The 24,784-nt window shown below is 40.4% G+C and overlaps 1 protein-coding gene across 4 annotated transcripts in view; it reads left to right on the top strand.

Annotated features, from left to right (window-relative positions):
* Positions 1 to 24,784, top strand: part of ARMC7 (armadillo repeat containing 7) — a 268,224-nt gene that overhangs the window by 20,083 nt on the left and 223,357 nt on the right. The window contains exons 1-3 of one of the 4 annotated variants that reach the window (XM_044068810.1): positions 19,109 to 19,235; positions 22,167 to 22,242; positions 22,347 to 22,472. In XM_044068810.1, coding sequence (XP_043924745.1) covers positions 22,382 to 22,472 — 91 coding nt within the window. In that variant the 5' untranslated portion in view covers positions 19,109 to 19,235; positions 22,167 to 22,242; positions 22,347 to 22,381. Of the gene's footprint in view, positions 1 to 19,090; positions 19,236 to 19,962; positions 22,243 to 22,346; positions 22,473 to 24,784 lie in introns of those variants that run through there. The other 3 variants (XM_044068809.1, XM_044068811.1, XM_044068812.1) reach the window with 3 other exon arrangements.

A 24,784-nucleotide genomic window follows, 5' to 3' on the forward strand; every position in this document is an offset into this window, starting at 1 on the left:
ATGTTACCACACCCAAGTAGGCAGTGGATGACTCCTTCCAAAATTTCAGAAACCAGAAGTAGAGTGTCCCTTCTTAGGAACAAGGACACTTTTCTCAGTTGCCTGGGAGGAAGTTCTTTAAGCACCACATATAAACACTCTTTGGGGAAAAGGTTAATTCATGATCCTGTAGAGTATCTGAAGCTCAAATGAGCACATCCAGGAGGAGATTAAAAAAATGTTTTGAAACTAGGAGTAACCAAAGGATATTGACTAGTGGTTAGAACGGGAAAATTCAGCAGTACCTCCAAAGTTGACAGCTGCCGTCTGCCCAGGATCGATGAGTTTGCAGAGTAGCCTAGGAAGGCTAGATTCCTACTATGGATTTGAACGGTTGTAGACAGATTCCCTTAACTGACAAGGCTAAGGAGAAGGTTGCAATTTTCAACAGATGGTTAGTTTGTGTGCTGTCCTACCCTTTGGTTTCCATGGGGCCATGACTACATTCAAAGGATGAATGGACTGGGTGCTAAAGCCACGCAATTCTTGTATTGTGGCTTATTCGGATGATGTGTTAATCTACTCAGAAGACTAGACATCACAGCTTCCCAAAGTCCAAGTAGTACTGGATTCACCAATACTAGCCAGGCATACTGTTGGAATGGCTGAGGTAAGATACCTTGGATATGTAATTGGAGGGGATTGATCAAACCCCAAAAAGAAGAGAAGTTGTGAAAGAATGAACAGTCCCCAGATGAAAAAGCAGATAACAGCTTTTTTAGGTCTTGTGGGGCACTATAAAAAATGCATTCCATAGTTTGCCTTCATAGCCTGTCTTCTCATGAACCTGACCAAAGCGAAGCAGCCTGAATGGGTTAGGTGGTCACCAAAAGCTTTGGAGGCATTTCAAAGACTTGGGTAGAGTCTTTGAGCTAAACCATTCCTGGTGTCCTCTAACTTCTCTAAGCCATTAAGCACAGTCTGAGCTGAAACAGTTCTGGTGGCTCCTGACTTCTGTAAGCTATCCATTGTGTATACAGGTGCTTCACATTTTGAGTTAGAGACCATGCTAACCCAGAAATTGGGGAACAGATCTAGCCTGCTGTCTAAGCATTAAACTGAATAAGTCTGAGAAAAGGCTCTCTAAAAGAGAGCAAGCGTTAAGTTTGCTTTAGGGTCCATATGGTATTGTCTTTTTATGAAGGAAAGTCACATTAGTTACAAATCACACCTCTCTTCAGTGGCTTCACTAGGCGAAGGAAGGCAATGTCTGCAGGAAGACCCTGACAATGTAACCATTCTATTTCTGTATCCAGCACTGCCCCTGTGTTAACCACCACAAAATTGCTAGTCTTTCTAGGGCAATAAAACTTTCAGTTTGCTTGAAGCTAGTGGGTGCAAGCTGGGGTGGGGGTGGGGGATCTTCCTGGATTTTAAAGTGAGTTTTTGAAAAAGTAAACCATAACGATTAGTAAATTAGCTCATACTGGCTTTGCTGCTGAAGTGACTGCATGGTTTAATTATCATTTCTCTAAGAGAATGTATTACTTATCAATATGCACTTCATATCAGGATCCATCTCTTAATGGTGCTGTCTGTTAGGCCCACCACTCTTCCCATTGTATATAAACAGTGTTCCTTAGAAGCATTACTGTGAATGCAGATGATGTAGTTTTTTAATGCTACTCCTAAGGCACCTCAGTTAGCCCCTACATTTTAAAATTACTTCTATTTGGAATTGGCCTTCTAGCAACAAACTAAACACTAGGAAATCCACAATCATGATTTTTGAAACCGCTACAAAACTTGGAAAATGCTGTCCATACTGCCGATCCATCTGAAAACATACTCCCTTTTACCAGTTAAAATATCTTAGAGTATTGTTAATGATGCCATTAACTTCTGCAATTATAATGACATTATTACATCATTACTACAACTAAAGTAACTCTGTAACTGAAGGTGACCTACACTTTCTCATATCTTCTTATTTCAAAGCTCACTGTACTGTTGCCATCAACACATTACTCCTAAGCTTAAAAATGAATTACTTATCCTTGCCCTTCAGTTTTGTTAGAACACAGCATTATTCTAAACTGCTGAAAGTAGATTTAAGGTTTGCCCACCTTGCTAAATCCACTGTACACTATTGAACCACTATTCCTTCCTGTCATTGCCAGGTCCACCTACCTGCTCATTATACTCCCTTTTAAACTACTTAAAGACTGGCAGTGTCCACCTTTGGCAAACAGAGTAAGAATTCATGACTCTTCTATACAGATTATAGTAACACTGCTATCAAATTGAAGGAACCCCATTTCTGTCTAGACTTATGTTCCTCTTGGATGAGTCTACCAAATGAAATTGCTGTGTTATAAAATCTCACACTCCAAGTCAAACCTGGTTCAGGACTGTAAATGCTCCAGTGGTGGTTGAAAAGGGTGAAAACTGCTTTTAATTGTCTGCCTAAAGGCATGTGTAGGGCAGGGCATCTTATGGTCCCCATAATCGCTTGGCCTAGTGCAGTTACTTTGTTCTTATATTGCTCTAATGATGTTGCTTAATCTAATCTAAAATTACCCTAAATTTAATGTCAGTGTTGCAGCTTTATCCATCCTTTTAAATTTGTCTATATCAGTTCTGTCTGTCCGTTTTAAATGGTTGTATTTTATGTAATGCCAAAATTATTCTTTTAATGGATCTGTTAGCAAACAACTAGCTTAGTTGCTGACATTAAAATGATTAATATGATGATACAGTATCAAAATATTTTTTATTCATTCCACGTCAGCTTTTGTATGCATTGTGTGTTCATTCTTGTTAGAAAAATATGTATTAATGCGTGTATGCATAATGCCAATTAATAACCAAGTATTTTAATACACTTTTCATTCTATTTTTCATGCACTGTATTTTATACAAATTGAGTTTCATAAGAGACTGAAAAAGATGCTTTTTGAAAACCGCAGTATGCTTTCTGAAACTTGCAAGTTGCCCTCTGACCTAGTAACTGCTAGCACAGCAATATTCATGTTTATGCCTTTTGGAAATGTACTTGAGAAGCAGGTGCTTATCTGCTAGGTCAGGAACGAATGAATGAATAATACTATATTCTGTAAATGTAATAATTTTAGACAATCAGCTCTGTTCGAAGGATGGGAACATGTGCAGCTGCAGTAACTTGGAGATAAAGTAGACAAAGGATTATTAGAGAAATGAACTGCTAGCATTGTGCTTGAATTAGCCATAGTACCTTGAATGGTAACATAACATGTATCTAATTGGGAGTAATCAAGGCCATGTTGTTTTCCTCGAAGTTTCACATAAAAATTGATAAATCAGCAGAAATTCATGGGAAAGATGGTCAGCAGATGATGAAAAAGGTGGTAATCTGTTACGTCAGCTTGGTAGGACATAACCAGTTTAAGAATGTATAAAAATGAAAGTATTTCCTGTTTCTGGTTAGACAAACTCTGTAGTAGCACGTTTTTGTCCCCTTGCTGCAAGATTAAAGTGCCTTAACCTGAACCTACCGTGTTTTGATCATTTTTAAAGTATATCTTTCCTTTGACAGTTTGGTCCTTCGGACCGGAAAGTACCTCTCGCTCTAGGCCTAGGTCGGAATTGGGCCCGGTGGCATGCATCCATACGGAGAAGAGGCCAAATCGGCTCTTCTGTTTTGAAAGACCTCCGACTGAATTGTCGTTCGAAAGAGGCCAGCCACTGTTTCTGATCTGGGATTGGAGGACGAGTCAGCGATCCGGTGGATCAACTCACGGAGGGTCAGGGAAAGATCAGGGACTAATTACAGAACTGTTTTTTGTCTGGTAGATTTGCATGTGCAGATCAGTGACAAAAAGGGGTTACTGTTTTTGTCATAGATCAGGGAAACGGAATAGGTAGGCAGTTATTCTAGATGAACTGTGGTACCACGTGATAAAAAGGGTTACGTAACAATTTACAGATTAGCTAAGGCAACAATGGGAAACCAGTGTACAAAAAGTTCCCGAGACCCGCCCCTAACTGAAGACTTAAAGTATATGCAATCACAGCGTGCCGACAATGTTTAAGTATTGTACAAAGTGGGTTGATAAGTATAAATTCGATGGCGATTTAGATAAACCAGCACTTATGAAACTTGTTAAGCAATTAAAAATAGACGCGAAAGGTCAATTAAAAAAGCAATGACAATTAGGAGTCCCTCAGGCGCATAGGTGGCTTGAGGAAGCAAATTGCAGGGAACAGAGAATAAATAATTCAAAAACAATGTTCTTAGACAAAAGACAATAACTTGGTAATAGCAACGACCCCTTCTTTGCCCCCTCCGCTTCCTTTACCAGAATATCAAGCGAGTGGACAAGCTGATCCACCTCCGCTATATCCAGCTGTTTCTACAGCATTAAAACAGTTTGTCAGGGATCCTATCGAGACAAGGTCTCGAACATGCGACTTGAGGAGGGAGATTGAATTAAGTGAAATAAATAGAAAATCACAGGCTATGAGTGAAGAAGAGATATGTCCACTCATAGAAGTACCAAATCCTCAGGCAGGACAGGATCAGACTCTTTTAGTTTATAGACCGTGGACACCGGAAGATATCCGGAAAGCCACGGAGGGAATTCCCCACCCAAAAGTGAATTTTCGAAAATGTTTAGAAGACTTACAGGGTTTGAGATTAAGTTACCATTTGAATGGAGAAGAAGTAGAAAAAGTAGTTAGACAAATTGTAGGTCCAGATTGGCACATGATCAGTGGCGACTGGAATCCCCGTGGCGCACAACTTAGACCACTCCCACATACTAATGCAGAACTGGATGGCAGAGTGAAAGGTCTGACGGACCGAATCTCTGAAAAGTGGAAGCCTAGGGCTGATTGGACTTGCATTGATCAGTGCATTCAACAGGAAGGTGAAACAGTTTTTTGGATATTATGCTAGACTGTTAGAATGTTTTAATAACCACTGCGGAATGCAGATACCAATCAGACACAAGACTCCTCATATGAACAACAGTTAAAGAATGCATTCTTGAAGGGTAGTATAACTCCGATTAGTAGCTTTATTGCAAAGCACATGGTAGATCATCGTACAAGTAGATTACAGCCATTACTTAAATATGATAGACATGCAGAAAGACATTTTAATAGTAAAAAGAAAATTCAAGCATTTTCGGCAGAAGATGGGTCAGAAGTATTTGTAGTACAAACTGGGAGAAAGGGTAAGAAAAATGCCCAGGGAAATAAACAATCTGACAAGCGATCAGAAGATTTTGAAGAAAGAAAGAAAGAGAAAAAAGGTGAATGTTTAAGTGCGGGGAAAAAAAGGACATTTAGCAAGCGATTGCAGGCTAAATAAGAAGGTGCCTACAGAAAATAAGGAAGATGAGGAATGACTATATGATGGTCAGGAATCACTGAATGAAAATAAGCAGGAAAAGACAAGTGCAAATGTGATAGCAAGGGTAGAGGACGTGACAGAAGGGGTAGAGGATGTACATGAATTTGCAGACATTGAAGAAGATGAAATTTTGGATTTGGCTTTATTGAGATTAGAGCTTTACTTAGCAGATACAAAACCGGAAGTGACACTTTTGGTAGAGATACAAAACCGGAAGTGACGCTTTTGGTAGATGGGAGGGAAGTCAAATTTTTGTGTGACTCGGGGGCCTCACGGACTCTGATACACCCTTCCAAATTACTGGAAGATTCAGAATCACCAGATTATATACTAGTGAAGGCAGCAAATGGGCAGCTGTATCGGGAGCCACTCTCCCATGACATAGCGATAACAGACCCCGTTTCAGGGATGACCCAGAGAAGTAAAATTGTGGTTTCTGCAAAATGCCCATTAAACCTTTTGGGTAGAGACTTAATGCAGATATTTGGTGTGGAAAAATACTGAAGTTCAACATATTTTGTATTCTGTATATAAAGGGTTAAGCAAAAAAAATGTTCACTGCGTGCAAACTGAAATGTTCTGGAATGTGTTGATCACTGAGGAATGCAGAAGTTAATCTTAAACTGCTGATATGAAAGTTAATGTTGCAAGAATAATTGTGGTACTAGCTGGTAAAAACAAGTAATCAAACTATCACTTCTGATGAATGTTTTGTGTGCTACGTGTGTATACGTGCAGAAGGGTCTATAAAAGCAGAACTCAAAGTACAAGTAGCCAGACTGCTGGCATACTACTATCATGTAGCAGGTCTCCATGCATGTAAAATAAAGCTGTTTTACTTGCTTACAAGAACTTGGTGTGATTCTTCCAGAATATGTTAGAGTAAAATCTTTCGACATAACTGGCGCCCAACGTGGGGCGGCCCCTGCACGGCGTGAATCGAACAGAGAGGCTGAAAACCTGCGCAGGTGGAGAGAGATCAGGCTCTCCTCGAACGAAAGACCTCCGACTGAAACAGGTCGAAATTAGAGGCCAGTCACTCTTTCCAGATTCAATCCGTGAGGTGGCAGTGAAACAGGGTGGAGGAATCACAAAGGTAAGCGAAACATTATTTTTTGTTTCTGATTGGAATTTTTGTCTAAAATTTTAAGGGACTAGTCAAGGGAGAAATTTTAATTTTCTCAAGTATAAGGAGTATATGTGAATAGATTCCATATACAAGAGATCTCAGGAACAGGAATAGTTTCTTGTAAGAGAAATGGGAACAGGAACCAGTTGCGCCAAAGGCGACGACAAAACTGAAGATGAAACGTTTGTTTGATTTACACCCAAAGAACGTAAAATATTTAGATAAATGGAAAAAAGAGGTTTAGTGGATGTTTAAGTCAGAATGTCAAAATCTAGTAAGAGTACTGCGCAGACAGGCAGGAAATAAGACAAGGAATCAAAAGAAGGTGGGGTTTCCCCAGGCACAGAAATGGCTGGAGGAAGCAAATAAGAGACATAGGGAACAAAATTTGAAAAAAGGGTGTGGTAATTCAAATGAAAGAGATGTGTACTTTGTTCAAAAGGAAGATAATGAAACTTCCACAGTCAGTCGTAGTCACCAGAATCCCTCGGCCCCTCCCATCCAGTATCCCGACCCTGCACAGGTTATCGAGGTGCCCCCCGACCAGGACCCACCACAATACCAGGCTTCAGTGGGTGGCCCCCCCCCCCCACGCCAAGTATTATATTAGAGAGAGCCCGACAACACTCTTGACTTGCGCAGCGGAAGTATTAGGAGAGAAGGGCACTGGAAAATTAAGGAAAAGGTAGATCAGGAAGGAGAGGAATACCCGCTGATAGAAGTGGCAAATCCTCAAGCAGGCGCAGAAGGCGAGGGTCCTACAATATTGGTCTACCGACCGTGGACCCGTGATGACATCCGAAAAGCGGTAGAGGGGATTCCCCATCCGAAAGTAGATATACGTAAATTCCGTACAGACGTAGGGGGCATGAGAATGAGTTATAGATTAAACGCTGTAGAATTTGAACAAGTAATAAGGCAAATCCTAGGACCAGAGTGGCACCTTATTTGCGGAAATTGGGACCCCCTGCTATCAGGGGAAGGAGGAGCCTTGCCGTTTAATTCTGAAGTGTGTAGAACCAGAATAAAGACTCTTAGATAAAATAGAAGAACATTGGAAGCCCAAGGCAGATTGGACTTGCATTAATCAATGCGTTCAATCGGGTGACGAGACCGTAGACAATTATCTACATCGTCTCACACAATGTTTTGATGCTCATAGTGGGTTGATTAAGGCAGAAAATCAGGAAAATGACTCGCCCTATGAACAGCAATTGAAAAATGCATTCCTAAAGGGCTGCAAGACAGCCATTGGTAACTTTATACAAAAGCATATGATCACACACAGGACAGCGCGTCTACAGCCCCTTATGGAGTATGCTAGACATGCTGAGAAATACCTGAAGGAAAAAAAAGAAGCCCAGACTTTTACAGTTAGTGAAGATGGAACTTTAATGTTAGTTCAAGGTTCCGCAAACCGCAGAAGAGGGCGTGGCAGGGGACGAGGACGGGGAGGCGTAAGTCATTCTGAGGATTTCGAAGGTAGGCAAAAGAGGAGAGAATGTTTTAAGTGCGGTAAGAAGGGACATTTTGCCAGAGATTGCAGAGGACCGGAGAAACCGATGGCTGCTTCCGGTGGTACCGCATGACTATATGACTGTCAGAAGGACGTAGATGGAGGGTATGAGGAAGAAGAAGAAAGTGAGAATGGGGAAGTAGGTACAAGTGAAGACGATGGGTGGGGACAGGAAATGGCAGAAAATGAGGAATATCAAATGGTAAATCTAACAGCACTAGCATCAACTATGCAATTGGAATCCCAACCAGTGATCACATTGCAAGTTGAGGGCCGAGACATAGAATTCCTTTGTGACTCAGGGGCTTCACGAACGTTAGTCAGAAGTACTGCCATATCATCCGATGTTACTTCGGATGAATATGTGCTTGTAAAAGCAGCAAATGGTCGTATTTACAAAGCCATTGTCCAAACCTCTGTGGTTTACCGACCCAGAGACGAACCAAACCATACGGTTCCGAGTAATAATTTCAAAAATCTGCCCAGTAAATTTACTAGGAAGAGATTTAATGCAAGTGTTCGGCATAGCAGCCGTCCCAACCTCCACTGGGATGGTGACAAGGAGAATTGAACCAAATAGTGCAATGCTATTAGAGGGGCAGGGAGATCTACATTACTGGTATAGTAATGATTTGATAAGAGACAGGCCCCCAGAGTGTAGTGACGGATCTTACAAATTTGGCATTAAGCAAATATGGAATAAAAAATCCGAAGGTGTCAGATCCATTACATTGCACAATGTATTACAGAAAATGTGCCGGACCTGATTTAGAATACGAAAATAAATTTCTTAGTTTTAAAGTCACCAAACTAGTATTGCATAGCTTTTTTTGGGACACACTAGGTAATTCTGCAGTCACATGTAACCTTACAAGGGATATGCAGCTGCTGTATAAGAATGAATTAACCACACATATTTCAGTCACGGAGGGTGAAGGAATGTCATGGTACCTCGTGGGTAAGAAAATAACTGAATGGGTAGGATGGACACCAGAACAGTTGGCAGGTAAAGGTGTTCAGGTTCAAAAACTTAACTGGGTTACACAAGCCAGACCGACCGTGCACCTCTGGGAAGACGAACCGATACAATCCCCTGGGACATTATGACCATGTCTCCTTACCCCCATGGAGGAATCTCAATTGCAGACGATTCCAAACTCATTATGGTCGCAGGGTCAGCACGATATCGGACTGATTAGAACGGCAGGACAGGTAAAGATTACACCCAAGTCAGAATTTAGACCTCATAAACGGCAGTATCATTTGAGCAGAAAGGCAGAGGAGGGCATTTTACTGGTAATCACAGCACTTTTGAAAGCTGGAGTATTAATTCTGTGCACAGACTCACCGTGTAATACACCCTTATTTCCAGTAAAAAAAAAATGGATGGGACATGGAGGATGGTACAAGACTTACAGGCAATAAATGCCGCAGTGGTACCTCGGGCCCCCATGGTCCTGGATCCGTCTATTCTGCTGAACGATATCCTTCCAACGGATAACTACTTTTCTGTAATTGATATTAGTAATGCCTTTTTCTCCATTCCCTTACAGGAAGATGATAGATTTTGGTTTGCATTTACGTTTATGGGCAAGCGTTATACCTATACCAGGTTACCGCAGGGATACTGCGAAAGTCCGACCATCTTCTCACAAGAGATGTCCACCAATTTGGCTCAGTTCCAACCCGCCCAAGGGTGCCACCTACTGCTGTATGTGGATGATATCCTCCTGGCCGCGACTACGGAAGAACTCTAAGTCCGAGACTATTTGACTACTACACTTTCTGGCACACGAAGGACATAAGGTAAATAAGTCTAAGTTACAATTTTGTAAAATAGAAGTACGTTACCTGGGTTATACTATCTCTGGGAAGGGCAGGCGATTAGATGACAGTAGAAAGAATGCTATTTTACAAGCCCCCATGCCAACTACAAAAAAGGAAATGATGTCCTTTTTAGGCATTACGAACTTCTGTCGTAGTTGGATTCCCAACTATGCCGAAGTGCACCCGCTATCGGACTTAATTTTTGCACTACCGATGGCGGCAAAAGATTTGCTGCACTGGACAGACAAGGCAGTACAGGCATTCACTAGAATCAAGCAACTGATAGCTGTGTCAGCGACATTGGGGTTTCCAGATTACAGTAAGACCTTTATACAGACTGTAGATTGCAAGCAGGGATTTATGACATCTGTTTTAATGCAAATGTATGGAGATAAGTTAAGACCATTGGCATTTTACTCTAGTAAATTAGACTCAGTAGCACGAGCATTACCACACTGTGTGCAAGCAGTAATTGCAGCCGCTTTGGCGGTACAAGCATCTGCCACGTTGGTATTGTTCCATGATCTTACGTTAAAAGTCCCACACTCCGTAGCAGTCATCCTTCTGCAGGACAAGTTAACATTTTTGTCACCTAGCAGACATTTATCTTGTATGACTACGCTGTTATCACAGCCACACATGACAATTGAAAGATGCACTACCTTAAATCCAGCGACATTGCTACCCGTTGCTGAAGACGGTATCCCGCATGTATGCTTAGATCTCATACATTCTAAAGTTCTACCAAGACGGGATCTTAAAGATCAACCCTTACTACATGCGGACTGGACACTGTTTGTAGATGGGTCGGCACGCAAAACAGAAACAGGCACCACGCAGGTAGGGTATGCAGTTACTACTGCAACTCAGATAATAGAGGCAAGACCACTCCCTGGGAACTTATCCGCTCAGGCAGCGGAACTGATTGCTGTAACACGGGCATGTCTCCTTTCGGAGGACAGGAATGTCACTATCTATACGGATAGTCAATATGCCTTCTCTACGGTGCATGTGTTTGCTCAGCAATGGAAAAATAGGGGGATGGTTACAACCTCGGGGAAAAGACATCATGCACAAAGAACTAATCCTTGAATTACTACAAGCCGTCCAACGGCCACGGGGTTTGGCCATCTGTAAATGCGCTGCTCATACCCGTGCTAAGGACCCGGTATCACTTGGTAATGCCCTAGCAGACAAAGCAGCCAAAGAGGCAGCTATGTCCAGTACCTTTTCACTTGAAACCACACTTACAGAATTACAACCAACAGATAAGTTTGATTTACAAACCTTACAAGTCATGCAGGTGTTGATCGCAACTCCAACGGCAGTTCGGATTAAAGAAAGGTCCTCATGGATCCACCTAACGAACTGTAAAATTGTAAAACATTTTAAGTTAGATAAAAACTTGAATCCCCCTGGGGAACAAACAGACAGCAGTAACCATGAAGGACAATAATGAGAATAAGAAAATGGTTCTATTGCAATATTTTATTGTTTATAACTATTGTGATTGTAATATTTCTGTTTTGGCCATTTCTGTTTTTTAATGAAGCTAGCCATTCAAAAAGAGACCAACACACCAGCTGGCATCCAAACTTTAATACATATCAAGCGATTAAATATGCATATGCATCCTCAATGAATTTCTCAAATTGTTGGGTATGTACTGCAATACCTACTGTACATAGTGGCTTAATGTTAGGGACAGCCCCTCTGGAAATAAATGATACTTGGAATAATTTGTTGTTTGAAACCACAGAAGTACCACTGAGAGACAAGGTGGTGCTGCCTCTTCTGGGGCGCCAAAACGGAACAGTGTGTTTTCAAAAGATTGGAAAAGTTAAGGTGGGGCTGAGCCAATGTAATTTGACAATAGTCCATAATTGTACCCTAGAAGGGCAGTGTGAGACCAAGTTTGGAGCTATAAAAAAAGACATCAATGTAAATGATACTAGTTTTGTTGAAAAAATGCTATATGTGTATGGCCTGTTATTTAAGGGACTAAAGCCAAATGGGAGTTATGAATTTCCAACCAATATTACCCTCAAAACGAATGATTGTTATTTTATTTGTGGTAGGAAAGCATATAAATGGCTACCATATGGCTGGTCAGGAAGTTGTTTTTTGGGATATCTGATACCAGCTATCAGACATGTGAATGCATTACCTCAAGGTAAAATACGAAATGCACGTTCTCTTAATAAACCTATTAATCCCGTAGGTAACATTGATGCATCATGGATTTATCACCATGACGTGGCGCACATCAGCAGCAAAGGACTCTCACATATGGACCTAGGTGATGATGTAATTGCTTGGGCTGGTATTTTGCCAGCGTATGGGACAGTAAAATCCATCTGGGAACTGAGAAAACTGTTAGAAACTCTGAGTAATGCGACATTTTCAGCGCTAGAATTGGTGACGGACGAATTAACAGCGATGAGAACAGTAGTGTTGCAGAACCGTATGGCGCTCGATTTCACCCTAGCGGCGAAGGGAGGTACTTGCGCTCTCATACACGAAGAGTGCTGCTAGTTTATTCCTGATAACGAGCATGAGATCCAGAGCCATCTTGAAATAATTCAACAAGTTTCTGAACTAAATAAACCTGGTCCAAACCCCTTGACTGACTTTTTCCAAAACTTATTTGGAAACTGGGGTTCTGTGTTGATGAACATTTTAATTGCTGTATGTATTGGTGCAGTCATATTTTTGCTGCTTGGCTGCTGTTGCATACCATGTATCAAAATGATAATATCGAAGGTTATCTCTGCCAATGCTACAAAAGCATATTTTTCTGATTATGAGAAGGTATAAAACGTATCTGGGATGTATACAAAATGTTGTAAGGGGGGAAATGTGGAAAAATACTGAAGTTCAACATATTTTGTATTCTGTATATAAAGGGTTAAGCATGTTCACTGCGTGCAAACTGAAATGTTCTGGAATGTGTTTATCACTGAGGAATGCAGAAGTTAATTTTAAACTGCTGATAAGAAAGTTAATGTTGCAAGAATAATTGTGGTACTAGCTGGTAAAAAAGTAATCAAACTATCACTTCTGATAAATGTTCTGTGTGCTACGTGTGTGTACGTGCAGAAGGGTCTATAAAAGCAGAGCTCAAAGTACAAGTAGCCAGACTGCTGGCATACTACTATCATGTAGCAGGTCTCCATGCATGTAAAATAAAGCTGTTTTACTTGCTTACAAGAACTTGGTGTGATTTCTTCCAGAATATGTTAGAAGAGTAAAATCTTTCGACATTTGGCATAGCCGTAGTTCCAGCCATGCAGGGTATGGAAGCACAGCGACAAATGGATACTTTTGTGGTGCGACTGGAGATTGAGACATTGGTACAGCCAGGACTTAGTTACGACTGGTCCAGGGGCAGTGACCGAAGAACTGATTAACATAGCCATCAGAAAGTCCCCCTCCCTCGACATTGACAAACAGCATTTGTTGCATTGTACTCTATATTACTGTAATAGACCAGGACCTGATAAAGATTATGAACAGGAATTGTTTCAGAACCATGCAAACAGACTAGTGTTACGAAATTTGTACTGGGATGCAGAAGGAAACAGTGTAGTAAGCTGTTCATTGCCCCAGGAATTTTTAGCACTATACAAATCTAATCGATTGCCACATGTTAGCTCAACTAAGAATAAAAATTTGAAATGGGCAGACTTAGGTGAAAAAGTCACAAGGTGGGAAAAGCAGACAGAATTAGAGCTCTCTGAACAAGGAGTACAGAAATAGAAATTGAATTGGATAACAGACACACCCAGCTGTACACTCACAGGCTAGTGAGAATAGCCGAGTATTCCTCTTATTGGAAGAAGAGGAAAAAGCCTTGCGAAGCATACCAGGCATTCTCTGGTCAGCAGGGAAATCAGATGTAGGACTTATATGAACAGCAGGACCCCAGTTACTATTGCGCCAAAGTCGGCATTTAGACTTCAGAAAAGACAGTGTCCCTTGAGAAAGGATGCAGAGATGGGAATCAAGCCTATAATAGCAGCCTTACTTAAGGAAGGAGTCTTAATAGAATCACCCGATTCACCATGTAATACACCCTTATTTCCTGTCAGGAAAACAAACTAGGAATGGTGTATGGTCCAAGATTTACAAGCTGTAAATAAAGCAGTTATACCCAGGGCACCGACGGTGCCAGACCCACACACCTTACTGAATGATTTAAAGCCTAAGCAAAAATATTTTTCTGTGGTAGATATTAGTAATGCATTTTTCTCGATACCGATGCACCCTGACAGCCAATATTGGTTTGCATTTACATTTCAGGGAAAGCGGTATACATATGCAAGGTTACCACAGGGATATTGTGAAAGTCCAACAATATTTGCACAAGAAATGGCAAGTAACCTGGCGGGATTCATCCCACCGAGAGGTAGTCAGATTTTACTTTTATGTAGATGACATTCTGCTGGCAGCCCCCACCCAGCAAGAATGCAAGGAGGACACAATAGCTTTATTACAGTTTTTAGCTACTCAAGGTCACAAAGTAAACAAGGACAAGCTACAACTTTGGAGAAAACAAGTTAAGTACTTGGGATATGCAATATCCAAGGAAGGTAGAATATTAGACTAGGATAGAAAAACAGCAATATTACAGGCACCTAGACCAACTACCAAGAAGGAAATGATGTCCTTCCTGGGAACTACTAATTTTTGTCGAAAGCTGGATACCAAATTATGCTTTGGAATCTGCTCCGCTGGCCGATTTTTAATATTCAAAAAGCCGATGGCAGCACAGGATTTACAATGGACACCAGAAGCAGCTTTCTGCAAGCTGAAAGAACTGATAGCATCATCCTTAGTTTTAGGATTACCAAACTATCATAAGCAATTTATTCAAACTGTAGACCGTAAGCAGGGTTATATGACATCAGTATTGACACAGCAACATGGGGACAAGCAACGCTCCGTAGCTTACTACTTATCACAGTTGGACCCAGTGGTGCGGTCCTTGCCCCACTGTGTACAAGCAGTAGTTGCAGCTGCAGTGGCAGTGCAGGCTTCGGCCTCAGTATTGCTATTCCACCCTCTCACATTGAGAGTGCCTCATGCAGTCGCAATTATTTTACTGCAAGAAAAAGTAGCATATCTTTCTCCTGCTAGACATCTTTCCTGTATGACTATACTGTTGAGGCAACCTCGTATGACAATTGAACGTTGCACAACTCTGAATCCGTCAACCTTGCTCCCAACCCCCTGCAGATGGCAAACCGCACTGCTGCCTGCAGGAGATTGAGCAAAGACACTACCTAGACAAGACCTTACGGATGTTCCCTTGGATGATGCCGAGGTGACATACTATGTGGACGGCTCGTGCAGGATGGGTCCTACAGGACAGATCCTAGTGGGGTATGCAGTCGTTTCTGATACTGAAACTTTAGAAGCAAAATCTTTACCGCACAATTTATCTGCACAAGCGACAGAGTTGATTGCCTTGACAAGGGCATGTACCTTAGCAAAAGGTAAGAAAGTGAACATTTATACTGACGGTCAGTATGCTTTTTCTACTGTACATGTTTTTGCGCAGCAGTGGAAAGAGTAATGATAACATCTACTGGTAAACCAATCATGCGCAGTTTATTTTAGATCTATTAGATTCTATTCAGTTACCTAAAAAAGTAGCTATTTGCAAATGCGTAGCACATACAAAGCAACAGGATAGGATTTCAAAAGGTAATGCACGGGCTAATACAGCTGCGAAGCAAGCAGCTTCAGCCTCAGAAGCTTTTCTTTTGAGTGAGGAATTACAACCCTCTGAGACTTAGAAATGTTAAAAACAATGCAGACACTTACTACAAATGTAGAAAAACAGAAGTGGGTAAAACGAGGAGCAATCCTTGAAAAGGGGACTGTACATCTCCAAGGAAAAGAAACCAATTTTGCCATCTAATTTGTTAGATATGCAGCTTTGAGCCATGGGCAGAGCCATGTCTCAACAGGGGGGGTGGTACAGTTAGTGAATAGAGTGTTTGCAACCTATGGATTTACAAATTATACAAAAAATTTTTGTGCAGCATGCTATGTTTGTAACAAGCATCATGCACAAGGGGCATTGAAGCCTAAGCAAGGGAGTTTCCCTACACCACCATATCCGTTTCATACTATTTGTATGGATTTCATAGAATTGAATAAATGCGATAATAAAAAGTATTGCCTTATTATAGATATGTTTTCCAAATGGGTAGAAGCTTTTCCGACTAAAAATCCAGATGCAGATGCAGCTACTGTTGCAAAGGTCCTCGTTAAAGAAATTATACCCAGATTTGGCATACTGGAAAAGATTTATAGTGATAACGGTACACATTTCGTGAACCAAACAGTACAGCAACTTGGTCGTTATTTTGGGATATAGTTAAAAAATCACTGTGCTTACCACCCCCAATCTGCAGGGTTAGTAGAGAGGCATAATGGGGTGTTGAAGAACAAGCTTAGGAAGTTAATGACCGAGACACAGAAGAACTGGGTGCACTGTTTGCCTTTAGCACGGTTGAGCATGAGAACTGTTCCAAATGCAAAGGGATTAACTCCTTTTGAAACTGTTTGGGAGGGCATATTATACACCTCAGTGGAAGCCTCTCATGTCTGCAGAGCAGGAGGCTGACATTTCACTTGCAAGGTATATGAGGCGATTTTTGAATAACAAACTTTTGCAGTTAAATTCTGTTTCAGATAAAGAACAACCGAAATCGGAAGCACCAGTAGCCCCAGGCACCTGGGTCTGGGTGAAGATTGTGAAGCGAAAGAATTGGAGTTTTCCGAAGTGGGAAGGACCGTACCAGGTACTACTGTCAACACCCACTGCAGTCAAGATCGCAGAGCGAGCTTCCTGGATTCATTTGACGCACTGTAAACTGGTTAAGAACTTTGAATTGGACAAAAACTGTTACTGTTGCACAACAAGAATGAAATGGCCAGGTACAGAGTGAATAGAGACATTGAGCAACCTCAGAAAACTTGTATGATCATTTTAATTGCTATGCTAATCGCACTGTTCTTTTTGTTGTGGCCACTCCTTTTTTCCTGCCATAAAAGTCGAACTGATTAGACATAATGAAGCAAACATAGACTGGCATCCGAACTTTAACACTTATCAGGCAATTACACGTGTGTATGCTGAGACTTTTAATGTTTCGAACTGCTGGGTGTGTACGGCCATACCAACAGCATACGGGGGTTTATTGATGACTGCTATCCCCCTAGGGGTCAATGAGACCTGGGAAAATCTGGTTTTTGACACCGTTGCTATTAAAGCACATGATGTAGCACTGTATTTGCCTGTGACACAAAAAGGAATTGTATGTTTTTACAAAAATGACACCATCCAAGTGGGATGGAGTAAGTGTAATGTTACAGTACAGTATAAATGTTATAGAAAACCAAATGATTTGAGTGGATCTTGTAGTACAGATTATGACTCATTTTTGAAATCTCTGCAGAAGACTCTTGATCAGGTACAACGCAATCCTGTACTTTTTAAAACTGTTATCTGTAATGGATAGGAAAATGTTTCATGCAGGGCAGTCATTTCATAACCAATAACGACTAAGGTAGACTGTTTGTTTTGTGTGTGGTAAAAAAGCATATAAATGGTTACCTGAGAATTGGTCTGGCAGTTGTTTTTTGGGGTACCTGGTTCCGGCCACCTGACACACTGCAGTTTTGCCTCGGGAAAATATTCGAAATACCAGAGACGTGACCAAAAAGACTGTTAAGAAACCTGAGAATCCAGTGGGACGGATCGAAGCGGGCTGGAAAGACCATCGCGATGTGGGAACCAAACTTGTGCACATGGACTTGAGTGATGCTGTCATATCCTGGGCAGGTATATTACCTGCATATGGTGCAGTTAAATCGATATGGGAGCTGCGAAAACTATCAACTTCTCGAAGTAATGAGTAATGCGACTTTTTCTGCTCTTTAACTGATAACTGATGAACTGAATGCCATGAGAACTGTAGTACTCCAAAACCGAATGGCTCTTGACTTCACCCTAGCAGCGAGGGGTGGGACTTGCGCTTTAATCAAAGAAGAATGCTGTGCATTTATTCCTGACCATCAGCATGAAATTAATGATGATCTCGAGGTGATTCAGCAAGTGTTGGCCATGACCAAGCCAGGCCCAAACCCTCTGACAGACTTTTTCCAGAGTGTATTTGGGGGGTGGGGTTCCATCTTTATGAACATATTGATTGCCATTGGGGTAGGATTACTCCTAATAGGAGTTTGTGTTTGTTGTGGAATCCCCTGCATGAAGAGATTAATCAAATACTTCATAGATATATCAGTATCTGAGACTATGTATCAAAGTACTGAATATGAAGAGTTGCTAGAATGTGAAACACTTTCATAAAAGTTTAAACTGAATGACTTTCTTAACTGCAAATCCTGAGTGGAAGAGGTTAGGAAAAGAAGCAAACTGTTTTGTTGTTTTTTGAAAATAGAATAAAAAAGTATCAACAGGAGGGAAATGTTAGAAAAATATGTATTAATGTGTGTATGATTAATGCCAATTAATAACCAAGTATTTTAATACGCTTTTCATCCTATTTTTCATGCACTGTATTTTATACAAATTGAGTTTCATATGAGACTGAAAAAGATGCTTTTTGAAAACTGCAGTATGCTTTCTGAAACTTGCAAGTTGCCCTCTGATCTAGTAACTGCTAGCACAGCAATATTCATGTTTATGCCTTTTGGAAATGTACTTGAGAAGCAGGTGCTTATCTGCTAGGTCAGGAACGAATGAATGAACAATACTATAGTCTGTGAATGTAATGATTTTAGACAATCGGCTCTGTTCGAAGGATGGGAACATGCAGCTGCAGTAACTTAGAGATGACGTAGACAAAGGAATATTAGAGAAATGAACTGCTAGCATTGTGCTTGAGTTAGCCATAGTACCTTGAATGGTAACATAACATGTATCTAATTGGGAGTAATCAAGGCCATGTTTTCCTCAGGAAGTTTCACATAAAACTTGATAAATCAGCAGAAATTCATGGGAAAGATGGTCAGCAGATGATGATGAAAAAGGTGGTAATCTGTTACGTCAGCTTGGTAGGACATAACCAGTTTAAGAATGTATAAAAAAAGTATTTCTTGTTTCTGGTTAGACAAACTCTGTATTAGCACGTTTTTCCTACCATGTTTTGATCATTTTTAAAGTATATTTTTCCTTTGACACTTGTCCTACTGTTAGTTTTCTTTTTCTTTTGTGCATGTTTTACTCTCAATTTTACATTCTGTAATTTTCTTTTCTCCAGCCTGCATTTTGTGGTGTTCTGTTTGGCTCATGGCCTGGATGGTGGCTGAAAAGGGTCCTGTACAAGCCCACCAAGTCAGTTAAGCATTAAGTAAGTAAATAAAAGTAACATATATTTGGATGTACTTCATTTTTAGTTGGAAGAATATTATGTTAGTGGAATTAAGTTATTAGGGTTCCCCATCTGTGTTAAAAAATATTAAGGGGTAGGGTTGCATCCTGATATTTTACTTGATAGCAATGTCTGCAGTTTTGAGTGAGTTTAATTTTCAGCACAACCAGAGATGCTTGAGTAGTTTGAAGGATTAACCAAGCCAGAGGAATCTATCAGGGTCAACAGAAGGGGAATTACAGAAGGTACTGAAATTGTGAGGTCTTGCTTCGACAGCCATCCACCCAAGTTGGAATATAGCGTGTGTGCTGCTAGATCTGATGTTGTCAAACTTCATTCTACCCTTGACAGATGGGCTCGGTTCTGATATTGGAACTGACTTGGCCGTTACTGCAGCTCGTACCAGCCAAAAACTCTCAAGCTTTACTTCTACCCAGAATCCCTCTCTCTCTGTGTGCCAGTAACAATATTGTGTATTAATAGCGTTAACATTGTCATGTTTCTTCCATGACTGTATCTTTTTCTTTTTTCTCTCTTCATATTGAGAAAACAAATCTTAAGTGTACTTGCTGATTACTTGAATGACTAATGGCTTTATCTCTCTATGAATAGTAATCATTTTCAGTTAATCATCTTCTGTTATTGTATATAACAATATGTTTAAGGAAACTAAAAGATTTGTAAAAAAAAAAAAAACCCCCTCTCTCGTATTTCATTGTGTATATGGACTGGCTCCTAACCAATCCAGCACTGAAAAGATGAGCTCTGCCTAGGAGTCCTTAATCCATTGTCTTTCAGTCCAGAGGGATCACACTGAACACTGCAAAGTCCCATTTGGATCCAACTCAGCTGTCCATATTTATAGGCTACAGCCTGAACACCGTTTAATGCAGAACTGGCTTACCCGCAGCCAGAAACCTAACTTCAGAAACTGGCCTGCCAAATTGTTCTGTTTCCATTTTGCGTAAGGACCTGAGGAAGAATGATAGTGGCAATTCTGATGGTACCTTTTGCAGAATGTTCTGTGATAGTCCTTCAGTGACCATTATGAGTTCAGTGGGCAGAAGTCACAGCCCCTGTGTCTTAACAGAAAGAGAGCCAAACCTGAAGGACATATCTGACACTAAAGTCAATTTCTAATCCCTATAACCCCAGTGGTGGTCATTACAGGTACCACTGCCCTAGGATGGCCATTATCAAGGGAAGACTTCTAAAGGTGCCTTTCACACCCAGAGGTTAGATTACACATAATTATTCTAGAAGTGAGAGTAGTCCTTCTCACATTTCAATCTTTCTAAGACTCCCTTTCATGATCACCATTATTTTGACAACATGGTGGTTTGATATCAAGAAGCAAGGACAAACCCACTCAAATCTTTTTGTATTGAAGATTAATAAGGGGTTGGGAGTGGGCTGTCACCATCTACTTTCTGATTGCAAACCCCATTCCAAGGGAAACTAGCACAGTTGTAAACAGATTTTGACCATGATTTCTGATTCCACAAAAATGATTCTCAGTCCCTCAGTTGCACAGAGGTTTTTGTTACTTTTGAAACTTTGCAGTGAACTTTTTGCCTCTCCAAGCAATGCCAAGTGCTGCAACTTCTGCTCTTGTCATTTTTCCCCTGGCAGAGATGTCATCATCCGTATATGGCTCTATTTCACATTTCTTACTTTTTTTTTTAATTTCCTTTAAAGGGCTAATCAAGAAAGTGAAACGGTGCAAGCACATGGTCATTTTCTTAGTCCCATTTTGGTTTCAACAAGTTTGGTTCCTCTTGTTCATACCTCACTTTTTGAAGAAACTTCTTCATCTAAGGTCCTCAAGGTCATACTTTTCCCCTCCTTTTGGGAAGCCCCATCTGGATCCCCACTCCCTTTGTCTAACTGCATGGTCTCCAGTTCTCTTGATAGTCACATAATCAATCTGGGACAGTTTCAATTCTTGCATAACCTCACAAGTCCAGTATTGATTAAAAAAATATACAAAGTAAATGGACATTTTTTCCATTTGGGCTTAGTCTAGAGGTAAAGACTCCTTGATACTGGTCCCAGCTATTTTTCTATAAAGGTACACTTGGATGTACTCATTTTCATTAGGGGTCAAAATCCATGTCTCTGGCTTCCTTTAAAGCATGTAAACCCTTTTTTAAAGGGCACCTTTATTCTTAGAATTCCTATTAATTGTATTCTGCAGACAGTAGTTCACACTACCCTTTTTTGAACTAGCTTCATGCAAGACTAGAAATTTTTTGTTTTTGAAAGCCTATTTTCCTAATAACCATTACTTCAGCTAAAAATGTGTCGAGTTGCACATTTTCAGTACACCTTCTTTATTTGGCATTCTTTGTAAAGTTAAGGCATTTGTGCATATCAGTCCTCTTTTTCTCCTTGCTGGTCTTTTTCCCCAACTGTTTCAGAAGAGTTGAGTAGTTATTACATTGCATGGATATTTATAGCTTTGCGGACAAGACCATGTCATACAGAAAGGTCATTCTTTGTTCATATCCTCTCCAAATAGAAACTAGAGTCTAAAATTAACATGGGTTAGTGCTTGACTGACTGCATTAAATTTTGCTATGAAAACTACAATAAGCCTATGTTGTTTTAACTTGGAACTCCTCCGGCAACAGCAGTGGCTTTTTTCTGGCCTTTTTTCAGTGTGGCCTTGGATGGCATTTGTGCAACAGCTACTTGCTCTTCATTGAATATTTTCATAAATCCCTTTAAGCTGGGTATAATATCCTGATGTGGGCCTTCCTTTGTGGCAACGATAATCAGACGTATGGAAGCCACACAGAAATAGGAGCCTGCAACTCTGTCTTGCTGTTATAAGGCTGGACCTTATCATAACATATCTAGAAGTTATATCCTTACTATAGCCCTGTTCCTGTATTCTGTCTCTTACAGTTATAAAAAGCTTGATAGCAGCATTAAACCCAAAATTTAATGAGAGTTGACCTACTTATCCAGCTGTATCGTTTTGGTAAGTACAGAACTTTTCATATACAATTGCCACTATCTTGAAACTGATAGTTCCTTGTAGTATATTTTTAAATGTCTGAAAAACATTTTTTTATTTTTTTACAGAACAGTGATTCATCTGTCTTCCACCGTTATTGAAGATGTCCTCTACAAAATCTGATTTAGATGATACAGATCGTTTTGAGTATTTACAGGCATTGGTCACAGAGTTTCAAGATACAGATAAACAAGGTAAATCATGGAGATGTCTGATATATAATTTAATATAGATACAGAATTATTGAAAATTTCTGTACTAGTTTATATGTCCTATAAACTGTTAAACTCAAACTCAATTTTCTCTCTTTCTTTTGCATTATTTAATTTTCAGTTAAATGTACAAATGTATGCGTTACTTTACCAACCTCAGGAAAAATGTGGGTGACCTATGATCCAGTCTATCCACTTTGACAGGGGGTGCTAGCTGTTGTATGCCTTAGTTAGCTGAGCAGCTTTTAAGACTTGCTCAGGGTCAAACTCCTGACCTAGTTGCCACAGTGCTTTACTCCTCCCACCTCTCCAGAATTTTTGTCACTGAGAAGCTAGCATCTGATGGACTGTTCCAGGCTGTAGTTTATTTTATTATTTATTTAATTTCACAGTATGTATTTGTCCTTGCTGGTTAATTTACTTTGGTTCCAGTTTTCTTTGATGCCATTTCAAATTCCTTCAATTTTCAGGTCAGAGCTGTCAAGCGTCTCTTCTTTTTGGAAGGTTATAAGTTTACCCACCATACCCCCCCCCCCAAGATTAGGCTACAAGAGCCACATTTTTTGATTTTGCCAACTGCTACATTTTTGTGTATGTGGTAAACGTTTGTTTTTTATTTCCCAACATTGCATTTTGTACTTGTTACTGTGATATGGATAACTAGGACAAATGTTCAGGCTTTGGAAGACACTAAAATGCAGGTATAAAACACACTGCAGAATAAACATAATCTATGCGCTGTTTGTTTCGGTGTGGTGTATTCAAATTAGACATGTGCTACTTTTGCATGGAGAACATTGAATAAATATAAAACTAAGCTAATTTTGAAGGGCTTGCTTTTCAGAGAAAGTTCCTGTGATTGAAATTAAAGGTCAGAGGAGGGAGAAATGTTGAGTGGAAGAGGATGAGGCTTTCAGAGTGTCCTCTAGGACTTAACCAGTCTCTCCTAAAATTCCTGGAGTTGAGACTGTTTCTCCAGCTATTAAGATTATGCTGGGGACTAGAGAACCTTTCTGGTTAAGGAGATTACCAGACTAGCTCCGGATAGTCCTCTTAGAAGAATGATCATTGTAGTTTTTTTTTTTTTTTTTTTTTTTTTTTTTTTAGAATAGGAATTATCAAAGTTTATTGCTTCTTCCTGACCTCAGTCAGCTATGTCATTTAATTTGTCTTGCTCTCTCTCTGCAGTCCTCCTGTGTTAATGAAGTTGTGCTGGAAAAAGATGATTAGGACCCTGGTAAATGCACAGATAGAGATGTCATTTCTTCCCCACTGGGTTCAAGGGCAGCAAGAAAACGTTCTCTTCCCCTCTCATTTTGATGTTTCCTCATCAGTCATCTTTTGACACCTGTAGATTTGAGGCCAATACTCCTGCCTCTTACTTGTCATCTATTATAAAAATATGATGACCTCTCAGGAACTACATGCCATGGCCTTACTTATAAGTTGAGCAACATGGAAAGAATTTCTTACCTTGGACGCATGTTTATTAAATGCTAGCTTGCTGTCTACTTGAGTTCCCAAATCCCTGACTAGTGAATCAGTTTTTATGGGTAGTTTATTGATAACATAGTTAACCAGTGTGACCGACTTCCTAAAAGGTACTATAATGCATTTCTTGGCATTGAGTTCTAAGCCATGGCTTTCCATCAAGCGTTTGTCTGTGTTAGAACTTCCTGAAGGGTGTTCTTCTCTTGGGGTTCAGTGACTGCTTCCAGTTCGCAATCAGCGAACTCTGCCAGTCAGAGGCCTTTGACATTGATTTCCGAGAGGTAGATGCCAAAGAGGAATGGGCCCAGCACAGAGCCCTGAAGGACTCTACTGGTGACCTGCCTCTTTGTGCAGGTGGCCTTAGCAATCGTAACCTCTTGGGTCTATCCATCAGCCACTTAGCTATCCAGCATGTTATAAAGGGGGTTATACCAGTTCCATAAGTTTGCTGACAATGCCTGAGCAGGGTATTGTATCAAATGTTTTTAATCAGATTTAGGTAGACAGTATGTACCCCTTTCCCCTCATCCATTACCTTAGTGATCTTTTCAAAGTCCACCAGGTTCAGTAAGCATGACCTTCCTTTGATAAAGCCAAACTGGGATGGCTCCAGTGTTTGGAGGTATCCTGTGTCATTGATAATTTCAATGATAATTCTTTCTGTGGCTTTGCAAATAAGACTAGTCAGACAAATGGGTCTGTAGTTTCCAAGATCTGTTGAAGGTCCACCCTTATAAAGGGGAATGACTGTCACAATCCTCCATTCTCATGGCACAAAGCCTGTTTTAAGACTTTAGTTAAAT

This window comes from Protopterus annectens, chromosome 4.part0 (assembly GCF_019279795.1).
Source record: "Protopterus annectens isolate FY-2018-M chromosome 4.part0, PAN1.0, whole genome shotgun sequence".
Taxonomy (NCBI): domain Eukaryota; kingdom Metazoa; phylum Chordata; order Ceratodontiformes; family Protopteridae; genus Protopterus; species Protopterus annectens.